Raw genomic sequence first — 26,206 nt, forward strand, 5'->3', positions numbered from 1 at the left:
CATACTAAAGGTTACATGGCTAACAACAACAAAAAGATGTATTACACCAAATTTCATGACCAAATTAAGCAAGTATTCACAAATTTTCTGTACATTATGTGCAAACTTCTCAAAAATACTATTTGCATTGCATGGCTAACCGATTAGCTCACTGAGGCTAAACCCACTGTTCTGTTAATAATGTGCTCCTCACTGCCCCCACCCTCTTCTTGTACTGTGAGTGACCACTTCCTGTACTTGGCACATTTCCAAGGGGTGAGTTGAGATGGGCAAAGACATGTTTGAAAAATGTATTGACATAGGATTCAAGGTGGAACACTCCTTATAACTTCAGTGTCAGTGGGCGGGGCTAAACTGCTGTAGCCCTAATGGGTCAGTATTTGCAGCTTAGTTTCCATATATGACTATATGATCTGAGGAGTGAATAGTATGTTTTGAAGTTTTTTACAAAGTTGTGAAGGTATTTTTTTTTCATTATAAGGGCCCTTTGAAGGACAACTGCACCTCAAAAAAAGTACATGTTTCTTTTTATATTACGTGGATTACTGATTAAAGTCTTTATATTTCTATTAACTCTAGAATGTAGCACAAAAAAAAAAAAATCAGGAATTTGACATTCATTTTCTAAAGTTCCTTAAATACTGCAAAAATATACTTTTGTGAGGAGAAATGCTATAATATGTCTATAAGAATCTCTTTATGAACATAATACACATTGTTATTTACATTCACTGTGACTTTCCTTTAGTCATCTGCCCCCTGGTGGATGGTTACAGCCCCTGCAATTCCCAGCAGAAAGTAAAGGCAGGAACAGTGTAGCTGTTGTTAAAGCCAGTCAGAAAGGCTGCTGAGAGCTGGGCTAGGGACCTTGGGCCAGATATTCTGCTTTATCCTACAGAAGGCACAAACACATCAACATATCCACAACAGTGACTTATGAAATTATGAGTTATGAACTGATTCAGTTATTTTCAGTGAATTTCGGAGCTCTTGTGGTGTGGATGGCTCTTACCTCCATCTCATTCTCCAGCACATACAGAGCAGTATGCAGAATCCAGCTATGAACACACAGCCGCTCAACAGCGCAGTCTGCATGGAAGTACACGACGCTGTCAATCAAAAAGATTCAATCAGGAATGAACAGGATGAAAGGGAGAAAGCAGGGAAAAAAAACAAACAACACACTTAAAAAAGATGGTTCTTTAAGGGTTCTTCAGTAAAGAGTTCTATATAGAACCACTGCATGCTTAAATGGTTCTTTGCACAGTGAGTTGGTTCTTCAGATTGATGGAGAATGTGGTGTATATGGTTTTATATAGAACCTTTGTAAAAATGTGTTGTACATGGTACATTCTGCAGAACCCTTTTTGGTGCTAAATAGAACCATATACAACAGATTTTCCATCAATATGAAAAATGATTTCACCATGAAAAGAACAATTTAAGCATTTTAAAATGGTTTTATATAGAAGTCATGGTTCTAAACAGTACCATTGCCTTTATTGAGGATAGCATAAAATATTTCAACATAGCTGTTATCTTTTTAAAGGCTTTTAAAACTCCAGTTATAGGACTTTCTAGCAGTGCCTCATGTACATTTGTGACATCAGTGAGTGTGAATATTGTGGATATTGTCAGTATTAAGGCCTGCTGTTTGTACAGTGCTAATTGGTGGTGTGTAGGCCACCATTACGTACTGACAGTATCCCTGTAGCTCCAGAGCAAAACTAAAGAGGCAAACTTCAGACACCAAGCATGTCTTGACTGATCAGCTAGGTTTATGGTAAGAGGACAATTGTGTAAATCTGATTTTTCACTAAGTTATCGCTTTAGTATTTCACTGCTTTGACTCATGAAGAATGATGTCTATAAAGTTTTACTGTTCTGCTGTGAGTCACCTATGAACACACTGAGAACAGGTCCAGCTGGTCCCTTCCCTGCTTTAGTGTGGGCCTTCATATAGAACCTGTACTGTCCAGATACACCATGGAAAGTGTACTGCTGCCAGTCCACAGGCACGGCAAGCTCTCCTGAAACACATAATCCACAGTCCACACACACGGTGTGTGTCAGCATACACTGCCGTTTAAAGGACTGGAATATCTTATAATCGATTATACACTATGTATTTTATTCAATAATAATACAGTACAGACTGAAATATTATAGATACGAAAAGGTATTTTAGATTTTTTTTATTGTACTTTATTTTATAAAAAGTCTCCTGGGAACAACCTGAAATAATTAAAGGACAAATAATATAATACAAAAATGTAAAGAATTCAAAAGAGGTTTTTGGGAACAACAAGTAATTATTAAAAGGTAAACAATATAGACATAATAATAAAAAAATAAGTAAATAAAAGTTTTTGGGCAATAGCAAAAATTGTAAAGGATAAATAACAGATATAATAATATAAAGGAAAAATACATTATTTTATTTTGTTTTGTTTTTATAATGTTTTTGGGAATTAAAAAATGAATGATGGAAGGATAATTAATATAGGCTATAATTATCTGTTCACAGCAATTTCATGTCAAGTTGCCTCAAGATTTCTTCAACACTGTTTACTGTGGTGAAGTTATAGAGAACTAGCATCATAATAGAATCATTTTATACATGTATCTACAACAAAATTGAAAACAGTGATTCCAGGCTTTTGAACAATATTATATATGTAAATGAACACGCAAACACTCACATGCTTTTTACTCTAAACCAAGCCGAATCTAACTGGACTGAACTAAACCGGACTGAACCCAACCAGGCTGAACTGAATCAAATTGAACTAAATCAAATGGACTTTAGTCATTCCTGAAGTGGACATATAAATATCAACAAATGACATCACCATAGATAAAGAGTAAACGACCCAATACATATGTATAAAGTCCCCATAGCTCAAAGGGAAGAGCCTCACGCATCCTATGAAGTCATCCTATGTTGGACAGACAGATATCTGGTGCAGCGATAACAGTGACCCAGGGTCAATAACCCTAAGGCACAATTAATTTACAGATCATGTTATTATAAATCGTGTTAAAGGTCATGATTTACACAGCCACTATCTTGTTTTATACTCACGTGTAACATTGTCCTCATTCTGATAATGCAGGGTGTATCTGGTAATAAAACCATTGCGAAGTGCCAAAGGTACTGGACTCCAACGGAGCACCAAGTTTAAGCAGCCATACGCTGCAACGTGCAGCTTTGGACCAGCAGAGGGCGCTGAAAATTAGAAGTGGAAATGAGGGCTACAGGATGCCACATCAGGCCTCATCCAAGAGACAAGGTGATAATCAACTGCAGTGAACTGAACAGAGGTGTATATTTGTTTTAGAAAAGATGTGATATAATGTAGCTGAAGAAGAAGAAAGATAATGAATATGTCTTTGGTGCTTGGGCCCCTACATTCATAACATTTTGGCATCTTTTTTGGTGTTTTTTGTATTAAATACATGTTTTTCTTTATTAAGTAACATTGCTGAGACATTAATTCAGAAATTGAAGGGAGGTCCTTAAAGCTGATAAAGGCAAAGTGAGCAGACCTCACTTGTCTTTGTATGCGTGTACCTGCTTGGCGGATATAGGCCAGCACTGTTAAGCCAGGGTCAGACAACGCTCCATACACCACTCTCACACTTATAGAGTAGGGTGTGTTCGGCTCCACTCCCTCTTAATACACACAAACGACACAAAATTATTATTAATTCGACAGTGAACCATTACAAATATTAAAGGGCCCACAGCCACATTTTTCTTATCTTTATTTTTTCCTCTGAGGTCCACTTATAAAGTTTGTGTGGTTTTATGTACCAAAACCACTCATAATTCAATTTTATATGACCATTTTCCCACCTCTGTTCACCCCTTACATTTAAACAGTCTGTTTTTTACAGGGCCTTTATATGTGTGCCTTTATTGTGCGTAGTATATGTAAGTGACCTGTGTTCTGATTGGCTTTCATATTTCATAAGCTACATTCAAAAGGTGGGTGTCGTATGAGAGCTGTAACTGTCTTCTTTCCAGTCAAATAGATGGGTAATGTAATTTCAAACCCTTATAATAAAAGAAGCTGAACTCACAATTTTTTTTGTTTACTGAAAGTCGACCCATTTTTCCACAAATCTGGGCTATAAACTATAAACAGATTCTCTTCAGTGATCTGCTCTGTAAAAATTATTTTTATAAAATAATACAAAGAGCATCTAAGATTTTTGGCATTCAGCAGTAAATTGTAAGCATATAGCAATATGTGTATGATCATAAAACATGTTCTGTTAATTTGAGGGGAGCTTTTACAAAGAAAAAAATAAATGAATAAAATAAAAATTTACAGTTATTTCATGCAGTTACTGAATAATTTGCCTTATGATTTGGTCATGTAAATTCAGATGGACAAACCAAAATATACCCTGGTCAATAAGAGGTTAACGGTGATTACATATTATATCAAACTCTAAAAATATAATAAACTATATACAAAAATATATTTTTTTATTTTTTATTCCATTCAAGTACTTTGCAAACAACAATATGTTATTAAATGCAGTTTTCTGCCTCAAGATTTGCTCACCACATTTGAAATACAAGCCATTTTGGATGTTTTATCATATATTTATTTTTTATTATAACATCATTCTCAATGCAGTTCAGCTTTCTCGGTCAGCTCTATTCATTCTGGACATATCTAAAAATTCCCACTTTTTTGTAGCATTGTACTTATTATTTAAACCATGTGAAATTGCAGAGGCCTCTTGTATCAGAATCATTTTACACATTTGCAGCCATTTTATGGATATAAATCTGCAGTCAAATTGTTTTTAAATGACTGAAAACACCGACTGAGTGTAAAAATTAATGAGCTGATATCCATACCTGTAATAATGGTTTTGAAAGTGTTGTGGTCCACTCTGTGCCAGTGAGGGTCACTTTGACATTGAGTGCTCTCTGTAATACACCACTCTACTACAAAGCCAGTGATGGTGGGAGACTCCACGGCTGCCCACTGAACTTCCAGACTGGAATCATCCAGTGAGGTCACTCGGAGCGATATCAGTGATTTCTGATCTGTAATATTCAGTACATCGCAGCATGTAGATCATAGCGACACATGGGACTATATTACCTACTTTGAAAGCTAAAGTTAAAAGGAAAATAGGAAAGAAAAATTTTGCAGCTGGAAAAAAATGGAATGAGCAGATGGTGGAAAAGTGTTCTATTCATGCTGCTACAATTTTATGCAAAATTAGTTGATTTTCTAGGTGAAAATGAATAATAACACATCCTCTACAGAGAACACACTACTGCACATTTTGGTGCACAATTACTTTTACTTGCTGTTTTTAACACATTGGAAAAAAATAAAACATCCAATATGTTGACTGTATGAAAAAGTTGGTTGGCCCTGGTTGGCACGGCGGGAAACACATTGGTTTATTTTTATTTATAAAACACTCACTGGCCATATTCCAGAATATATTACTTCAATGATGTCTGTTAATAATGGTATTTGTCAGCTCAAGTGGCTGGATCACATGCCAGGTACCAAGGGTTTTTACTGAACTGGGAAAATCTGCTTTTAGTTACAGAGAACTAGTGAACTGGACCATCACTACAGGAAACACTAAAGCTCAGCTCACTGGCGTCACTGAGTCACTTTAAACTTTTACTCTCTAACCACCTCCACTCCGCCTGCACCTGTTTTATATGATTTTTCACTATTATTGTCTTATTTTCATTGTTTTATTATTCATTTGTTTGTTTATTTATTTATTTATACTTATTCTTATTTTAATTATCATTATTTTATTATTATTTTAGTCATTTTAATTAATTTTTAGTTTACTTTTTGATCTTTTTCTCCTTTTATTTTATTTTGATTAGATTTTATTAACTTTTACATTTTAGCTACGTTTTAATTATTGTTTTATATTTTTTTATTGTATTTTTATGTATTTTCATTATTAATATTTCAATTTTTTTTACACTTACCTGATTTGAGTTTTTTTTTTTATTTATGAAATTTACTTTTATTATTTGATATGTTCTTACGCATTATCAATTGCTTGTCCTGTATCCTGTATCTGTAACTCGGCAACATTGTAAATGAGGGTTGATTTATGGCACATTTTCTATTTAATGTTTTACAGAAAAGTGTTTTTAAGTGTGTTCTCTGTAGAGGATGTGTTCACATATTTTCACTTAGAAAATCAACAAAAAATGTCATGGGCTCATTCAGAACTTTGTATACGACTGTATTTTATATATATAGACCATTCTACCAAATTGGTTCCAACTACAGTCCCAATGAAGGATTATGTTATGATCAATTTAAACTCAAGGCATTAATTGAGTTATAAGCCAAATATATACAAAATCATATATATATATATATAGATGGATAGATAGATAGATAGATAGATAGATAGATAGATAGATACACACACACACACACACACACACACACACACAGATATATACATATATATATATTTTTTTTTTCCATCATGGCCACATGGTGAGCAGTTACATCACATTGTTTTGAAGTGTGTCCCAAAGTCTGGAAATCAGTGTCTAACATTGAAAATTTTCACTACCAAAACACATATTTTCTGCTTTTAAGGAATTTTTTATTTTAATGAAAAATATTTTGATTTTATGTGTGAACAGCTGTTCAAAGCTGTGTTTGCTAGTCATGCACTGCCTAGCATTTTTGAGTTATGCTCAAAATTAGATGAAATTGTCACTACAGAAACATTTGGTAAAGTTTCGGTAGTGTTATAATTGTTTTGGAAGTGACAAAATGGAATGTCCAATCATTTGTTTTAATAAAAAAATAGTGAATATAAGGCTTCATAAGGTATAGTGTCACTCAAAGCACCAACCAATTTGAACCAATTTGGTAGAATGATTCATATAAACTTTTACTCATAATTAAGAGCAAAATTGAAAGCTAATTCATCATTAATTCCTATAGTATTAAAGTTACCTCTGTTTGTCAGAGTCTTCAGCACTGAAGAAGTTACTCAGTGAACACACGACTTGCACATACATACCAGTCCGCCATTGGCTGGGTATGGTGATGGAGGCTGGAGGGGCGGAGCCTGCAGAGTTGAACATGCTGAACGTGCAGATATAGGTGTGTTGAGGGACAGTCAAGTGGCAGGACCTGTTGGCCAAGCTGATGTTAGTACAGTCCCTCAAATTCACAGCTGCTGGACACTGCACATTGAACCATGCTGTGCACGCTGATTCCAGTGCCGCCTGGGAAACAAAAGTTCAGGAGTTTTAATTTAAATTCTTAAAAATCTTTTAAAAAGATGGTAGCAAGCGATATCTGTACTTTTAATTTACATTTTAGTGAATCTCTTGCATGAAGTCAGAAAATGGAACTCCATATGCTTTGTTTGCTCAGTGTGACTATTGCAGGCTTTGCAGGTGCTAAGCTGACTGGCACATTAGACTTTGAGCAGTGCCCATTTCAGCTGACATGTTCCAGTAAAACATACACTCACCAACCACTTTATTAAGAACAACTCTACATCGACTCATTCATGCAACTATCTAATCAGCCAATCGCATTGCAGCAGTGCATACAATCATGCAGATATAAGCCAGCAGCTTCAGGTATTGTTTACATCAACCATTACAATGGGGAAAAAATATGATCTCAGTGATTTTTACCATGGCATGAATGGTGATGCCAGATGGGTTGGTTATTTCTGCTGATCTATATATATATAACTGCTGATCTCCTGGGATTTTCACGCATAACATTTTCTAGAGTTACTCAGAATGCTGCGATAAAGAAAAAAACATTCAATGAGTGATAGTTGTGTGGATGGAAATGCCTTGCAGATGGGAGAGGTCAGCGGAGAATGGCCAGACTGGTTTGGTCGGACATAAAGCCTCTGTATAATTGTGATGAGCAGAAAAGGATCTCAGAATGCACAACACGTCAAATCTTGAGGTGGATGGGATACAACAGCAGAAGACCATGTTGGGTTCCACCTCAGTCAGCTAAGAACAGAAAGCTGAGGCTGTAGTGGGGACAGGCTCACCAAAACTGGACAGTTGAAAGCTGGAAAAAAGGAGCCTGGTCTGAAGAATCTTAATTTCTGCTGAGGCACATAGATGGTAGAGTCAGACTTTGACAGCAACAGCACAAATCCATGGACCCAACGTGCCTTGTATCAACAGTCCAGGCTGGTGGAGGTGGTGTAATGGTGTGGGGAATGTTTTATTGGCAAACTTTGGGCTTGTTAATACCAATCAATCATTGCTTGAAAGCCACAGGGGTATTGTTGTTAACCTTGTGCATCCCTTGATGGCCACAATTTACCATCTTCTAATGACTCAATCTAGAATAAATTCTAAACCTTTAGAATAAACTTTAAACCTTTCTTTAGTTTTCTTGGGTATGAGCCAATCATGTATGACAAACAGCTGACCAAGACGCAACTAAGTAGCCAACCGTCCACCTATTTTTTGTCTCCTGAAATGGACTATGTATAAAAGTAATTGGAAATTTTATGTACTAACTTTAAAAAAGAGGCTCTTTAAGGACTCTTTTTGCTAAGAGTTTGCATCCAGTAGTAATGAATACTTCAAAACAAAAGCTGACATTCTTTGCTTTAACCTCACACTCACTGCCTCATTTCAGTTCCACTGTCCTGGGTACAGAGCCAAAGCAATAGGAATTTGTAACAGCCTTACTTTCCTTGCCCTTGTCTTTTTTCCCCCTACTTGTTTATGTTCCCTCTCTGGCCTTGTGCTTTGGTTTGTTTTGAATTTTCCTGCTCCACCCTTGTATCATCCCCTATACCTGTGTATTGTCTGTAGCCCACTCTGTTCCCAGGTGTTCCTTGATTACCTTAGCTAATATACAGAGCTTATGTTTTTGTCCTACTCCTTGCTTGGCAATGTATCAAATAGTGTAGTGTAGTGTAGTGTAGTGTAGTGTAGTGGTTACTTTGCTCCTTTTATGTACCCTTGGATATTTAGTATTAGCCTTGCCAGATTTGGACAGCCTCTTAAGTTTCAGCTTCACAAAGCATAAAAAGTGGAAATGCAGCATTAATGCATAAGAAATGGAAAAGCAGCACCATGTAATATTTTTGTTTAAACTGAAAGAAGTAGCATTACTGAATGTGAAAAAAAGGAACACACTAAAATATGGTGTGCGTGTGCTGCTGTGAGTCACCCCGTAAAGCCTGAAATCAGGATTTAAAAGTCAGAGGTACGATTTTTTGTACCCCGCCATACATCTTTACGTCTTTGGGTCATTCTACAGAAACGTCTATTTTTGTGTCCCTAGCGTTTACAGATATATCACTGGTGTGACCGCATAACAAAAAATCTCGTTTTGAAATAAAAATCACACTGATGACATCACTTGACCTCCTTTTACATATTTTCTGAGGATCTATGCAGAAAAGCACATGTCCACTGTGTCTTCTCAGTTATCAGAAATCTCATTTAGCTCATGATTTCATATGAAGCTTTTAGTTGAAGTCACTGGTGTGACCTACTTTATTCTTAGGTAACTGTGAAAAAATAGAACACAAATGGATTAAATTACATCATTTAATGGATATTCCATGATTGACAACATGTGGTTTGATGCTCTGTAGCAGCCATTTTTAAAAATGTCTCTGGTGTTACCTTTCTTATGTGTAACACCAATGAGGATAGATAACACCACCTATAGTGACACCTATGGATAGGCAGAAAAGTGGACGCTCCTGTAGAATGACCCATTAACATCACACACACAGGCTCAAAAAGAGGGTCTGACTCGATGTTTAGGTCTCAAATGCAAAATCAACATTATACTGATAAAGATATGATGACAATCATGCATCATTTACTCACATCCTGCGAAGGAACATGCTTCAGCAAGTTTGGACCAAGTTGTCTTTGAATACTCTTTCAACCCCCTGCAAAAGTCGGATTCATCTGCTTGTGGGGGTCCGACGTGCAACAGATGTCACAAAATGTTTTTCTGCATGTGGCATGCAATTAAATATTTCCACCAGAGAGGAATTTTTAAATCCCCACATCCGTCAGTGTTGCTTAACTCGTTTTACAAAAGCAGTTAACAACGTTCTCTATCAACCCAGCACACTCAAGCTGTGATTAATCCTCGTGCACAAGCACATGAAAGCATGTTTATGACAAACAGCTAATTGTGTATAACATGAGGAGGAGTCCAGTGGCTTATTTCTCAAAGAAGAAAGAAGAAATCTGTATGAACATTTGGACAGTAAAGCATGGATAATGGTAAAATACAACAACACTGTCTTGACTGCCACCATGTTAGCATTTACTGGAGTAATAAATGCTTTTCTTCCTTAATATTTCTATAGTATGATTTGCTTTCTCTGCTAAAAAGCAATGTTCGTCACATGATTGACACCACAAATGTCAGGAAGAAACAAAAGTGACCGAAGGGGTCCACTTCTGTCAGTCCCTGATTGGTTAGAAGCTCACTCTGATTGGCCCAAGAGCTGTTTATGATCAGAAATCCAGAATTTAACCTGTGCAGTATAAGTTGTCTTGGTAAAAAGTGATTCAATTAAAAAAATACAGGTTTAGATCAAAGTAACCTTAAAGTTAGCTGGCTTAGTGAGAAATCCTGCTTTGTGAGAGGCCCCTGGTCTTGTTTTCTTCTGTTATTAGTTTAGTTTCTGGCCTAGTTTCTTTGTTCCACGTCACGATTATCTTTCTTACCGTTTCAGTGGTTTCAACAAACAAACCACTTGCACTCCTATCCTGCGTCTACTCCTCCTTGTTTACAGAACTGCTTTACTGTCCAATTACTTACAGAATGCAAGGCATAAACAAACAAACATAAATCTGCAAGTCAGACTAAACTACACAGCCCATTTGTTCTTGGTGCCAGCCTCAGGGAACTGTTCAGTAATGCTACTGCATAAGCACACAGACACATGGCATTAAGCTGGTCTGCAGCTTTAGCTGTATTTTAATCAGTGCAGTCTGTACACAATGGCAGAGTAAGGTCACGTAGATCACCTTCCATAGTAACGTCACATGCCTAAATCCTGTAGCATCTGCTGGCTGAAATGTCTGCCACAGCTGTGGGACTGAAGATGGTGCTGTAGGAAACACACACACACAAAAGCTGATCAAAATCACTGACACTAATTTCTTATATCTGCTGACTTCAGAATGAGCACAGAATCTAGATAGCAGAATACTATTATATTATTTCCAGGCAAAGCAGCTGTTAAGTACAAGTTATTAATTTTTCAAGAGATTTTTCTGAGGAGATTAGATATGTTATTCTACTTGTACAGAAAGGGGAACATCAAAGGAAAATAAGTGAAAAAAACAAACAACAAAAAAAACAGTTTCCAAAACTGGAGTTCAAAAAAGTGACAAAGTTATAGAGAAGCTCTGACTCATAACAACCATGCAAGATATGGTAGACACCAAAACTGTCACATGTAAACAGTATGTACAGCTTTCATCAAGCTGCTTCAGATCTGAAAACATCCACAGATGTTTCTGTCCATCCTACCACTGTGAGAAGACTAATCAGCGCTATCAGTCTGAAAGGATGTGTAGGTGTTCAAGAAGCCCTTACTGAGAAAAGAAATAGACAAGAAAGTAGAACATTTGCAAATAAAACAAAGATTGCTGGTGTTCTCAGAACAATGGACTGACCACTCCAGAGTCCAGACCATTAAATATGTTTGGAATTTTTTGGATTGTGAGAAGCAGAAAAGGCAACCAACTTCGAAGACTGAACTTTGGAGGTGTGGAAAAACATCCAATGTCGATTTCTTTGAAAATCTGAAAAGTCTCCTGAAAGGAATGGAAGCTGTAATAAAGGCTAAGAGTGGACACACTTAACACAAAAAAAAGTTATATTTAGTTGTTGAGGCTTCTGTGTTATTTTCTGTTAAATAGTTAAATATATGTTTTTTGCTTTTTTCTTGAGTGAATATGAATAACTTGTACTTATTAGCCATTTTGACTGGAAATGGAATAAAATTACATTTTGCAGAGTACAGTAAGTCAATATAAGTCAAAACAACCAGACATTTTTCAAAGTCTTTTCTTTTGGGGCATGCATCATGAAATTCACACACAATGTAAAGGGCAACAGTCGTTTTTCTGTTTTTGACATAATTTGAAAATACCTGTTGCCCTTTACATTGCGTGTAAATTTCATGATGAATAGACCAAAGAAATGAAACAAAATTACTTGGACAAAAAGTCTGTTTACACTGACTAACATTGAAATCTGTATGAACATTTGGACAGTAAAGCATGGATAATGGTAAAATACAACAACACTGTCTTGACTGCCACCATGTTAGCATTTACTGGAGTAATAAATGCTTTTCTTCCTTAATATTTCTATAGTATGATTTGCTTTCTCTGCTAAAAAGCAATGTTCGTCACATGATCGACACCACAAATGTCAGGAGGAAACAAAAGTGACCGAAGGGGTCCACTTCTGTCAGTCCCTGATTGGTTAGAAGCTCACTCTGATTGGCCCAAGAGCTGTTTATGATCAGAAATCCAGAATTTAACCTGTGCAGTATAAGTTGTCTTGGTAAAAAGTGATTCAGTTAAAAAAAATACAGGTTTAGATCAAACTAACCTTAACGTTAGCCGGCTTAGTGAGAAATCCTGCTTTGTGAGAGGCCCCTGGTCTTGTTTTCTTCAGTTAATAGTTTAGTTTCTGGCCTAGTTTCTTTGTTCCACGTCACGATTATCTTTCTTACCGTTTCAGTGGTTTCAACAAACAAACCACTTGCACTCCTATCCTGCGTCTACTCTTCCTTGTTTACAGAACTGCTTTACTGTCCAATTACTTACAGAATGCAAGGCATAAACAAACAAACATAAATCTGCAAGTCAGACTAAACTACACAGCCCATTTGTTCTTGGTGCCAGCCTCAGGGAACTGTTCAGTAATGCTACTGCATTATATATATATATATATATATATATATATATATATATATATATATATATATATATATAGTTTATTTTTTTATTTCCTTACTATACATCCCCGAGTATCCAGACACCCAGCTTTACTTTAACTGCAATAGAATGGGATGATCTGGACCTGCTGCACAAGCCTAAGCTCATGATGTCCAATGCTAGGTGGAGTAGACGGGTATAATAATATCCTTCACCGTTGCATGAGCAGGTGTCTGCAAACTTTTCTACATGTAGTCTATATCGTAACCTCTTTTCGATATATCTTTAGACATGGTAATAGTTTTAGTGTTGTTAATTATGCTGTATTTTTAAAAAAAAACCTGTAGAAACCCCAAACGAATGACCTTCAGGTCATTACCCTCTACGTCAGTGTGGTGTGTAGCAGTGAGACTCCAGTCGCTCCAGTGGCTCAGGCTGTGTTTGTAGCGGTAACGCATCTTCACACTGTACTGAGAGCATGGCAAGAACACACACTGCAGCTTCTCTCTCAGATCCACATCCAGGATGAGTGGAACAGACTGAAAGCACCACAGAAACACACAAAACAGATCAGCTATTCAAGACAGTGGCGGGGAAGTACCATTCTGGAATGAATGTTTACAGAAATAAAACCAATTTGGTTCCAGATACATTCTATACACTAGAACTGTACAACTTTATGGATGTCATAGCTGTAAGAAAAAAAACTCTATGATGAACAGAGCTGTACATGATCCTAAAATGACCAGCAAAACTATAACATTGATAATAAAATCACTATCCAGCCTCATATTTGAAGTGGTGATCAAATCTTGAGCCAGGTAAGTTGTATATAGTCAGTACTGTGCACAAGACAGAGACCACCTTTTGTTTACGTAATTTCCAGTGAAAAAGGATGTAAAGTACAAATGATTCATTTTTCAGCATCAGGAAAGAGTAGAAAACATATATTTAATGGATAATTATCCATTAAATATATAAGTAAAGGTTTAAAACATGACATGACCAAAAAATGCAGATTCAGAAGACAAAGAAGAAGTGTAGGTCTTTCTAGGCACCGTTTAAAAGTGCTATGGGCAGAAAGACCTGATATTGCGCTGGAAGGTCAAATAAACAGGAAGATTTTGTGCGTGTGCGTTTCTGAGGTTCAGAGATTTCTGACCTGATCTGCTGTGCTGTACTGCAGTTGATACAGCAGATAGCCGCTGTTGATCTTCTGAGTGGTTAAAGGGAAGTTTTTTGGAGGAAACCAGTGCAGCCTCAGACACCGTGGACGCCCGCTCTCCGCGGTCAGCTGGAACTGTTCAGGCGGAGGCAGCTTCACTGGAGAGGTGGAGGAACCAGAGGGGGAGATAAAGAAGAGAAAACAATTACTAACTTGCTGCTGTGACTGAAAGATAAAAGTGTCAAAATCACGGCTGCATGACGCATCACACATTCATCAAAAGTGCAGTTTTGCCCTCCGCTATTAGCTTATTGTGCAAACATGCGGTTTTTATTTACTTTACAGTATTTCATACTTTGGCCTTCATATTGACCTAAATCACACTGGCAGAGAATTTCAGCCATTCCACATTTCTGCTCAACTGCATAATGATAATAATGGGCTTTCAGATATCTCTCAGTTGTCTGGATTGGCTGGAGGTTCTCAAGGACTGGTTGTATGGATGGATGAAAGCTTAATCCCTTAATCCAGAGGAAAATGTTGCCGTTACAGCAGCAAAAAAAAGATAGAAAAAAACCTATAGAAAATTCCAGAATTCACAAATGTCTTAAAAGAGACTTTAATAGCACTGTGGATTCACCAATATGTGCTTGACTGCAGGTAAATAAATACATATGATATACACTGATCAGGCATAACATTATGACCACCTCCTTGTTTCTACGCTCATTGTCCATTTTATCAGCTCCACTTACTGTATAGGTGCACTTTGTAATTCTACAGTTACAGACTGTAGTCCATCTGTTTCTCTGCATACTTTGTTAGCCCCCTTTTACCCTGTTCTTCTGTGGTCAGGACCCCCATGGACCCTCACAGAGCAGGTACTATTTGGGTTGTGGATCATTCTCAGCACTGCAGTAACACTGATGAGGTGGTGGTGTGTTAGTGTGTGTTGCACTGGTCTGAGTGGATCAGACACAGCAGTGCTGCTGGAGTTTTTAAACACCTCAGTGTCATCGCTGGACTGAGAATAGTCCACCAACCAAAAAGATCCAGCCAACAGCGTCCTGTGGGCAGCGTCCTGTGGGCAGCGTCCTGTGGCCACTGATGAAGGACTAGAGGATGACCAACAGAAAATGTGCAGCAACAGATGAGCTACAGTCTCTGACTTTACATCTACAAGGTGGACTGACAAGATAGGAGAGTCTAATAGAGTGGACAGTGAGTGGAAAATTATTCAGTAATGACAATTAAAAATGTACAAGTGAAAAATACACACATGTCGGCACTGCTCAAGGTTACAGTCAGGTCCATAAACATTTGGACCTCAACCAAGCTGTTATTTTATCTCACATAGCATATTGTAATTGAAATTATAATAATGACCTCAGCAAGCAGGCTTTTAGCTTTAACCTGGTGGCATGTACATCTAAATCAGGTGAAAAGTGTAGGAATTACAACCATTTTCATACACAGTGCTGTATTTTTAGGGGCTTAAAAATAATTGAAGAAAACTAACATAACTGTAAACTAAATTGTCATTTTAAAGATCTTTTGCAGTAATTGACTGCCTGACAGCATCTGGTAATGTCTATAGGTCTGGAGTTTCTTCCCTGTTGATGCTCTGCCAGGCCAAGTGGTCAAGTGACTGACTTTGCAATTGCAGACCATCCCACTTCTTTGCCTTGGCTCACATTTTTCCATTTGCATTGGGTCGTTGTCCATCTTCACTGTCAATCTCCATCCATTGAGTTTTGAAGCATTTGGGTGAAGCTGAGCGGACAGTACAGCCCTATACACTTTAGAATGGATCCTGCTGCTTTTGTCAGCAGTCACATTATCAACAAATACAAGAGAACCATTGGCAGCCATACACTCCCGTGCTACCACTCTACCTCCACCATGCTTCACATATGAGGTAGTATGCTTCGGATCATGAGTTCCTGCCCTTCTCCATACTCTTCTCACTCAGTTGATTTTGATCTTGTTTGTTCATAAGATGTTGTTCCAGATCTGTACAGTCTAATTTTGATGTTTTTGGCATGCTCGAATCTGATCTTCCTGTTTTTTTAGGTGTGCCGACAGTTTACTTGTGGTAAACCGTTTTGGTAAACCCACTGTGTTTACTCTGATGAGGTCTTCTCTTGATTGTTGACACCAGGGAAAAAATTCTTCTCTAATCTACCACAGTTGTTTTCATAAGGCTTCTGGGCCTTTTTGTGTTTCAGAATCAGAATCAGAATCAAGCTTTATTGGCCAGGTATGCTTACGCATACAAGGAATTTGGTTTTGGTTACAGGAGCTCACAGTGCACAGTACCAGACAGACATTTACATGTAGTGAATAAAATAAAATAAATATAAAATAAAATAAAATAAAATAAAACATGCATTCCTACCATTACTCACTCAAACACACACACAGTCATACCTGTAAACCTTACATGGTGCAAAGTATGGGTCTAAAGTTAAAGTGCTGAGTGCAGCAGCAGTTAAAGGGTGTACAGTGGCAGAGAAAGGGATCAGTGAGGTAACAGTCCGATACGTGGGGTAATAAGGCAGATAAGTAAGATGCTAGAATAAACACTGGTTTGAGGTGTCAATTCCAGAGGATGGAGGTAAATTAGATACTATATACCAGTATTTATGAAGTGCAGTTTGAAGCTGGAATATTGTTTTTGTGTAATATTTTCACTGTTCAAGAGAGTGATGGCTTGTGGGAAGAAGCTCCTTTATAGTCTGGATGTCCTGATCTTCATCTGGCTGAAGCGCCAGCCTGAGGGAAGGAGCTGGAACAGGTGGTGTCCGGGGTGAGAGGGGTCTGTGGAGATCTTCTCTGCACGCTTCCTGGTTCTGGAGGCATGCAGTTCCAGCAGCGTGGGCAGCTTAACTCCAATAGTCCTCTCTGCAGACCTGATGATGCGCTGCAGTCTGTGGAGGTCATGCTTGGTGGCTCAGCTGCCCCACACCGTGATGGACGTGGTGATGACAGACTCTATGATGGCTGTGTAGAACCGCTCTGAGCTTACTGGCGCATTATTTATTTATTTTTTTAAGAATGTACCAAATAATTTCTTTGGCCACACGTGATGTTGTTTGCCATCTCTCTGATGGGTGTGTTTTGATTTTTCAGGCTAATGATGGCTTGCTTCACTGGCAGTGACAGCTCTTTGGACTTCATATCGAAAATTAAAAGCAGCACATTCCAAATACAAATAACATGCTTGAAATCAACTCTAGACCTTTTATCTGCACACTTGCATATGAAATAATGAGGAAAAAACATGCATCCCTGCCATAAAACAGCCAGGTGCCCCTAAAATGGCAGGGATATGTACAAAAATGGTTGTAATTCTTACACCATTCACCCAATTTGGATATAAACACCCATATATTAAAGCCAAATCTTCACTTGTAACTTATCATTATTTAATTTGACTATTTAACTCTAACATGCTGTGATAGACAATAAACAGACAATAAATCAACAATAAAAAAAAAACATAAAATAACAATAAAGTTAGTCGATATTTATGGACCTGACTGTAATAAACACATGTGTGACTAAAGAAGTGCTAAGAACTGGCTCAGCACTATGTTATGTCAAGTGACCCATGTCCACCCCCTCACCCAATATAAGAACAAACATGTTTCTATTCTTTATAACTTTATATGCAGCACTTTGGCAGCCTCAAGAATACAGTATAGAACCGCAGTACCTGAGGTTCCAGAGGCAGCCCCTGAGGTTCTACAGGCAGTACCTGAGGTTCCAGAGGCAGCCCCTGAGGTTCTACAGATAGTACCTGAGGTTCCATAGGCAGCCCCTGAGGTTCTACAGGCAGTACCTGAGGTTCCAGAGGCAGCCCCTGAGGTTCTACGGGCAGTATCTGAGGTTCTACAGATAGTACCTGACGTTCCATAGGCAGCCCCTGAGGTTCTATAGGCAGTACCTGAGGTTCTATAGCCTGTACCTGAGCTTTCACAGGCAGTACCTGAGGTTCTATAGCCTGTACCTGAGCTTTCACAGGCAGTACCTGAGGTTCTATCTGCAGTACCTGGGGTTCCATAGGCAGCACCTGAGGTTCTATGGATAGTACCTGAGGTTCTAGACTGTACCTGAGGTCCTACATACAGTACTTGAGGTTCTGTAGGCAATACCTGAGGCTCCATAAGCAGCACCTGAGGTTCTATAGGCAATACCTGCATCAGTGCCGTTCAGGCATAGCGTGTCAGAGCTGACCGTTGGGTGGTGGTCACTGTGTGCGAAGACCTGAACACAGTATATCCGGTTGAGAGAGCTCACAGGCACAGAGCAGCGGGGCAGAGACGAGATACACTGATCACTGTTCCACCCTGTCCTACACACACACACACACACACGCGCACACACACACACACACACACACACACACACACACACACACACACACACACACACAGTTAATGTGATGGTTTGGCATAAAAATTTACACAATCTTACCCCAAAATGCAGCCAATCAACCATGTTTACTGTCTGAAGCTTGCTTTTTTAGTTTTAGAGATATTGAGGCTAGAAAATGGAGAAAATGGTTCTACGTAGAACCATGAACACTCAAAGAACGGATTAAAAGATTCCTTGCATCATGAAAGGTCCCTCAGATTGATGGAAAATGTGCATGAATGTGCTATAAATGTCTTGCACAAAATTAAATGCAAAAGTGTGGGTGCCCCAGTCAACTTAAATGTTTTGTTGATTTTCTAAGTGTTCACTATTCGACTTTTTATTGTTATTAATGTTTATTCACTGGAGTCGTGCTGCAAGACAAATTTCCCATGAAAGATAATAAAAGTAAAAAAAGAAAGTGAAACTAAGTACACGTCCTCTACAGAGAACACACATCTGCACATTTTAATACACAATTACTGTTTATGTGCCAAATTCAACAGATTAGGGAAGAATTGGGGGCCTGAGGAACGGTGCAAAAGTAATTGTAGCAGATTTTATATTTCATGTTTATTTTCTCCAATATGTTTGAAATGGTGCACTAAAAATCATTTTTTTCTTTTTTTTTGCGTAAAATTGTAACTATTTGCATATCTGTAACTCATGGTCATTACATTTTCATTATATGCACCTTCCAGTGGGGCGTCACGGTGGCGCAGTGAAAATGTAATGACCGTGAGTTACAGATATGTAAATAGTAACAATTTTATGCAAAAAAAAGAAAAAAAAAAAGATTTTTAGTGCACCATTTCAAACATAAACATGAAATATAAAACATGCTACAATTACTTTTGCACCGTCCCTCAGGCCCCCAATTCTTCCCTAATCTTCCCTAATCTGTTGAATTTAGCACATAAACAGTAATTGTTTATTAAAATATGGGCAGTGGGTAGCGTTGTCACCTCACAGCAAGAAGGGCCTGGGTTTGATTCCCAGCGGGGCGACCAGGGTCCTTTGTGTGTGCAGTTAGCATGTTCGCCCTGTGTCTGCGTGGGTTTCCTCCCACAGTCCAAAGACATGCAGTCAGGCGAATTGGACATGCTAAATTGCCCCTAGGTGTGAATGTGTGTGTGATTGTGAGTGTGGATGTATGTCTGTCTGTCTGTCTGCCCTGCGATGGACTGGCAACCTGTCCAGGGTGTATCTGCCTTCCACCCAATGACTACTGGGATAGGCTCCAGGTTTAGAAAGTGTGTGTATGTATGTATTGTATTCATTTTAAAATATAAGTGAAGATATTAGACTGCAAAATAACACATATGGGTTTATGCAGAGAAAAAAATCTAAATTATTTTATATGTTCCCTCAAGCAGCTTCATGAAGAGCCACCAGGAACAGGACTGAAGAAGTTCCACAAAATTTTGAGACCTTGTTTGTTGCTGAAAACTACACTATATGGCCAAAAGTATGTGGATAGCACCCCCCACCCCCACCCCCCCTCCAAATGACTAAGTTTAGGTGTTTCATCCACACTCATTACTATGGTGTATAAAATCAGGCACATAGACATGCAATCTCAATAGACAAACACTGGCAGTAGAATGGGTCATAGTGAAGTGCTCAGTGACTTTTAACATGCCACTGTCATAGGATGCTGCCTTTGCAAAAAGTCATCTGGGTTTGGCAGATGCCGGGGGATAATAGTCTGAGGCTTTTAAAGTTTCAGGGCTTGGGCCCTTAGTTTTAGTGAAGGGCATGCACAGATATTTTGGACAATTATAAGCTTCCAACTTTGGGGCAACTGTTTAGGGAAGGCCCTTTCCTGTTCCAAAGCGAGGTCCATAAACACATGCTTTAACAAGTTTGGTGTGGAGGAACTCCAGTGGCCTGCACAGAGCTCTGACTTCAATCCCACTGAACACCATTGGGATGAACTGGAACATCATTTACAAGCCAGGCCTTCTCATCCAACATCAGTGTCTGACCTCACAAATGCTCTTTTGACTGAATGGGCATGGTTTTGGAATGGGACGTTTAACAAGCTTGTACAGTTGTGATAGTCAGGTGTCCACATACTTTTGGCCATATATCATACTTTTTGAGGGCTTTCCAAAAAGAAAATAATGAAGTTCTCATTTCGGAAATAAAAAATACATAGGCATGACCTGCAACCTTTACCTTTGTTGTCCACTAGTGGTGAAACACTGAAATTCACTTATTTGCTATTTTTTGGACGCGGATCTCCTCTAAAGTGCAGATGAAGGTGCAGTGCCAAAGTGGTGCACATAATTGCTCAATCTGCCACTCTGATCAAATCGTCTGTAACAGCCAGCTTTGCAGTTTTGTACATCCTGTCACCGAAGGACAAAGCAGACCTTTATCAATATGCCCAGAATGCATCAACACAGAGAAACCAATAGGGACTTTTTCTTTAACAAACCATGACCTTAAATTTAGAGTGAATTTACTGATGGGGGATTTTATACACCTGTGTTTGCTTTATGAATCATTAATATGCAGATATAATATACTCAGAAAACATAGTCGCTTTGTTGTTGGTTTTAACTAGTTTTCTCTCATTTACGTTACTCAACAACTGGATGTCACTGAGTGAAACCCAGTCAGTTGTGTTGTTTCACTGAGTTATCTGATGCAACACAGAGGAGTAAAACTCAGCTGAGATACCATCTATTTGCATTTATTTACTTGTTTTACTGACCCTCTGTGTGTTATCTTCCCCTTAGCATACCTTCACTCATGTCTGCATCTTTCCTATAGTTCCCCTACCAGCTGGGTCTTTGTTGTTGGCTATAAGAGTAAGCTCTATGTATTTTGCTGCTGAGCATGTGATGGCAGGGTGGGAGTGTAATGACTATGCTGCACTACGTAAGCTGTATTATGTATGTTGACCTCATAGACGGAAATGTGTAACATGCTGTGCTTTGGCCCCCTTCCCTAAGCAGATGAATCTGATGATTACAAGCACATTGAAAAAGTATTCAAAGAAGCTGTTCAAATTCAAATCAAACAAAGGAGATTCTGATGTTCTCAAAACAATGGGCTGCCCACTCCAGAGTCCAGACCTCAACATTAATAAATATATTTGGGACTATGTGGATTATGAGAACCAGAAAATGCAACCAACTTCTAAGACTGAGCTTTATATATATAAATATCCCTGCAGATTTCTTTGAAAAACTGAGAGGTAAGCTTCCTGAAAAGAACGGAAGCTGTAATAAAGGCAGAGAGACATGCGACGTCTGTTAAGTATGTTTTCTGCTTTTACTTGCCACTGAAAAATGAATAACTTGTACTTATTAGATGTTTTGACTGACCTGTAAACCCTAATTACTTAAGCTTCCTCAACATACTAGGGGTAACTTAATTTTTGTGGGTTGTTTATTATCAGAGGTTGCCTCAAATGAATTTAGTTTTAAAACTCAGTGTTTTATTTAAGGGTATAAATAAACAGAAATCAACAAACTTACTAGGAATTCTGGGTGATTCTGTCCTGTACTCATTGCTTGTCTTTTTAAACAAGTATACTTGAATTCTCAACCAGACAGTGCAAACAATCATGCCTGTATTAAGTGATATCAACTAATTGCAGGAAAATAAGTAATTATAATTTGATTATTTAAGGATAAATAACAGGGCTTCATAAATAAAGGGACTGACTTGTGCTTTTTACTGTAAATGATGAAGTAAAACAGATATAATCTCGAAAGTGTGCGTGAGGGGACGAAGAGTGCAGAAGTCTATGAGACAGATCACACACTCACTGGTTGACTTGCATGGTGTAGAGCGTATCAGGTTGAGCATTCACAGCAGGTGTCCAGTGACAGGTGACGTTCACATGAGCAAAGAACACACACTCAAGATCTCTGAGTGAGAAAGGTGACTGTGAGAAAGACTCTGGAAAAAAGAGTTAGAAGTATGAAATGCACACATAAATACACACCTCATCAATTTAAGATTGATTTTTTTTCTTTATGTAATTGAAAAAATACCAGCTGCCCCTTCTTGTTGAGTGAATGTGAGGAATGGACCAATAGAAATGGTATAAAATTGCCAAAATTAAAAGTAAGCTACATCACTAGTTAAGAATATTTTTCCTTCCTCTGGAAAGTTACCATTTCATCCATGCCTTCATGCCCTAAAGTATCAAGATATCACTTCTAATTAGTGAATTCAGTTCCTTTAAGGGGCACCCATTGCACCCATTGCTGGCACCCATTGTTCAATAGTGCACACAACTTGTACACTCTTCAAAAAGATGGTTCTTCAATGGTTCTTTAGTAAAGAAAATAGTTCTATATAGAACCATGAACACTCAAAGAACCCTATGCATGATTAAGGGGTTCTTTGCATCATGAAAAGGTTCTTTAGATTGATGGAAAATGTGCTATAGACAGTTCTATATGGGACCTGTTTGAAAAGTGTTCTTCTATTGTTACAAGCTTGACATTGAACCCTTGTTGGTGCTATATAGAATAATTTTCAAAAAGGTTCTATATAGAACCATCTACAGCACATTCTCCATCAGTCTGAAGAACCCTGAAGAACCCGTTAATCATGCAAAGGGTTCTTTGAGTATTCATGGTTCTTTACTAAATTTGCTTTACTAAGGACGCCTTGAAGAACCACCTGTTTAAGAGTGTATAATCTCCATAAAATCTAGCAAAGCTTCAGCAATAGTGGCCACCAGGCCCAATGCCAAGTATCGGCAAGAGGGGTAAGAGGCCCCCCAGCACTGGGCTGTGGAGCAGTGGAACTGTGTTGTCTGGAGTGATGGAGCTCCATCTAGTACTTTTGGAATGCGCTGGAGTGGAGTTCGTGATCCAGAACTAATCATACCACATCAATGACCTTACTAATGCCCTGGTGTCTGAATGCAATCAAATCCTCACAGCAATGTTCCAACATCTAGTGTAAAGCCTTCCCAGGTGATGTTACTGCAGCGATGGGGGGATAAACACCCTATTAATACTTATGATTTCGGAGGAAGCATTAGATGAGCTGGTGTCTACACGTCTAGACATACAGCATAACAGACTTCCCTTCTATTATCTGCAAGTCATTCTTACACATATTTTAATTAGTTTCCTTTTAATGCTTTAACATGACATTTCAAAGCCAAAATAAATAGATTTCAAAGAAAATGAAAAATGTAAATGTCAAAAAGGAAACAAACCTGATGCTGTTAATGGTCCATTGAGAAGATACAACACGATAAGCATGTTATAGTCCATAGTTATCTTGATACATATGAATCCTGTGGCAAAGGCAAGAAGGAGACTGCGAATAAAACTCATTCCATTTTAGCAAATTGTAGCATTAAAAAATCATCACAATAAATAAAGTGTGAAATTTGTATTGCAGAATACTGGTGCATAGTTCGTGTTTAATACTCTCAGTAAGTTGAACTGTGCAGTTGAGTTACTGATTTAATGTTAAGCAGCATCATTTTCATTAAAACAAAAGCTAAACAGAACATCATTTACAGTCGTATGCGAAAGTTTGGGCACCCCTGGCGAAATGAAATGTTTTTGTTTATTTTGAAAGTGAAAATAAGTTACACATCCTCTACAGAGAACACACTTCAGCACATTTTAATACACAATAACTGTTCATTTGCTATATTTAACATATTGGGAAACAATTAACATCTAATGTGGCCTGTGTAAAAGTGGCAGATTGTATATTCAATGCTTTTTTCCACATTATATTAAACACAGCTAACTTTGCCATACTTAAAACCATACTTAAGTGCATTATCTGTAGAGGATGTGTTAACTTATTCTCACTTAGAAAAGCAACAAAACATGTCATTTGACCAGTGGGTGCTCAAACTTCTCATACAGCTGTACGATGCTCCCAGATTATGAAGGATCTGATATGGTCTCAGTGTGGTCTGTAAAACTGCAGGAGCCCTGAGGATCTTCTGGAAGATGTTACAGGAAGATGTTGCGTAAAACACGTACCAACTAATTAAGAAGAAGTGAATATGTCAACAGTTATTTAGTCATAAGGTCATTCTCCCATAAGGCCATATTTCCTATTGTGGACCGGAGCCAATAAGAACATAATTCAGATAAGACTGTTAACTCAGCTTTATCTTTTATGACTGAGAGCCACAAGCACTTTGGGGATATTTTACATTCTAATTTTAACATTGAAATCAACTATATGAGACTACTAGTAGGTAAGACCACTGTTCACATTAATGTAATGTCATCAAGATCACTTAAAATCATTTTACAAAACAGTTCAGTCACCTCACACAAATAAGTGACTGACTACAACTACAACTTAGTTCTCTAAACCAGCTAATTCGAATGAGCTGCATGAAAATATGCACAGTTTTGAGGCATTTTGAAAATAATAAACACATCTGTTTCTTCTATTCTTTATAACATTCAAATTACCAGTTTAGTCCAGTGCAGTCCAGTGTGTTTTACCCTCCATAAGTCCAGATACAACAGCAACGAGCTCTTGTGTCTCTTAAATAAGCCTCTGTTACGTTTGCTCCAACCAGTACAAAACAACTGCAGGGCCAGCCCCCTGCCGTCATCAGAGGAAGTGATATGACATACACGCACACACATGACAACTGCTGAACAATTCAATCCATAAAACATAACCTGCTGATCCCATCACCTGCTTCCTTTTCCATTCTGTTCCATACTTCACTCTGTCCTATTTCATTAAATCCTCTCATGCTCAGGGAACAGGTTATCTGTACTGTACAGAACTGTGCAAATGCCAGAGGTCACCTTCCCAGTCAAATAGGAGACTAGATAGAACACAGTCCACATGCATAAGGAGGAGAAAGTCAAAGGATGAAAAAACAGGAGTTTCCAAAACTGAAGTTCAAAAAATGATTAAAAGATACAGAGCAAATGTGACTCGTAACCACCATGCGAGACCTGGCAGACCACCAAAACTGCCCCCATCAGATAAGCAGTTCAATGTACGCTGCCTTCAACATAATGGTGCTTGTATGAGGGGAGACTGACTGAGGGAGAGGAGAACTCTGAGAACTCCGAGGCTAGAGTTCTGGGCGGCTTCTGATTGGGGCTACAAGGCCAGACCTCTGTTTTTGGATGGTGGTAGGACTGGCAAGGGACTCAGGAACAGGAAGGAAATGCTGACTGCGACATCTTTGTCACAGGAAGCAGAAGGTAGAGATGATAATTTATAGGGTGTTAGATTGGAAGGAGGAGGTGTTTCAGGCATGAGCAGAAAATGCAACCAACTTCGAAGTCTGAACTTTGGAGGTGGGAAAAAACAGCCTGCAGATTTCCTGTGTTTTCTGTTTTTTTTTTTGGCCCCTTAAATGGCCCGGACCCACTGGTGCGTGCAAAGTTTTACTACACGCTTCTATAACCTAAACTGAAATATTAATAACTTGTACTCAAAGAGCACTTGGCCCAGAAATTAAACAAAAGAAGGGTGGCTGCTTACTTTTGCACAGTACTGTATTTGCTGCCTATACACCATGAAAATGCTAAATTGATTTTGCACATCATTAAAGGTGCAGTAAGTGATTTTAATCCAATACACTTTTTGTCAAATTCAGTGAATAAGTCCACCAGCTGTCCGCTCTGGGTGTGCACTGGAAAAAAATACTGTGTTTATACACAGCCCTG

General features: G+C 38.3%; 1 protein-coding gene across 1 annotated transcript; it reads right to left on the reverse strand.

Moving 5' to 3' along the window:
- LOC118819526 (interleukin-6 receptor subunit beta-like) lies at nucleotides 1-25,251 on the reverse strand. Its single transcript, XM_036587360.1, has 14 exons — nucleotides 24,983-25,251; nucleotides 23,749-23,829; nucleotides 22,337-22,469; nucleotides 18,332-18,489; nucleotides 14,130-14,290; nucleotides 13,347-13,506; nucleotides 11,039-11,121; nucleotides 7,060-7,267; nucleotides 4,880-5,071; nucleotides 3,575-3,676; nucleotides 3,086-3,229; nucleotides 1,899-2,030; nucleotides 1,013-1,109; nucleotides 1-892 (listed from the first exon to the last, which is right to left on the reverse strand). Exons 2-14 carry the CDS (start codon nucleotides 23,804-23,806, stop codon nucleotides 826-828), a joined length of 1,695 nt encoding a protein of 564 aa, XP_036443253.1. The 5' UTR covers nucleotides 23,807-23,829; nucleotides 24,983-25,251; the 3' UTR covers nucleotides 1-825.
- Between the last annotated feature and the right edge of the window lie 955 nt (nucleotides 25,252-26,206).

This window comes from Colossoma macropomum, unplaced genomic scaffold, assembly GCF_904425465.1.
Source record: "Colossoma macropomum unplaced genomic scaffold, Colossoma_macropomum, whole genome shotgun sequence".
In the NCBI taxonomy this organism is placed as follows: domain Eukaryota; kingdom Metazoa; phylum Chordata; class Actinopteri; order Characiformes; family Serrasalmidae; genus Colossoma; species Colossoma macropomum.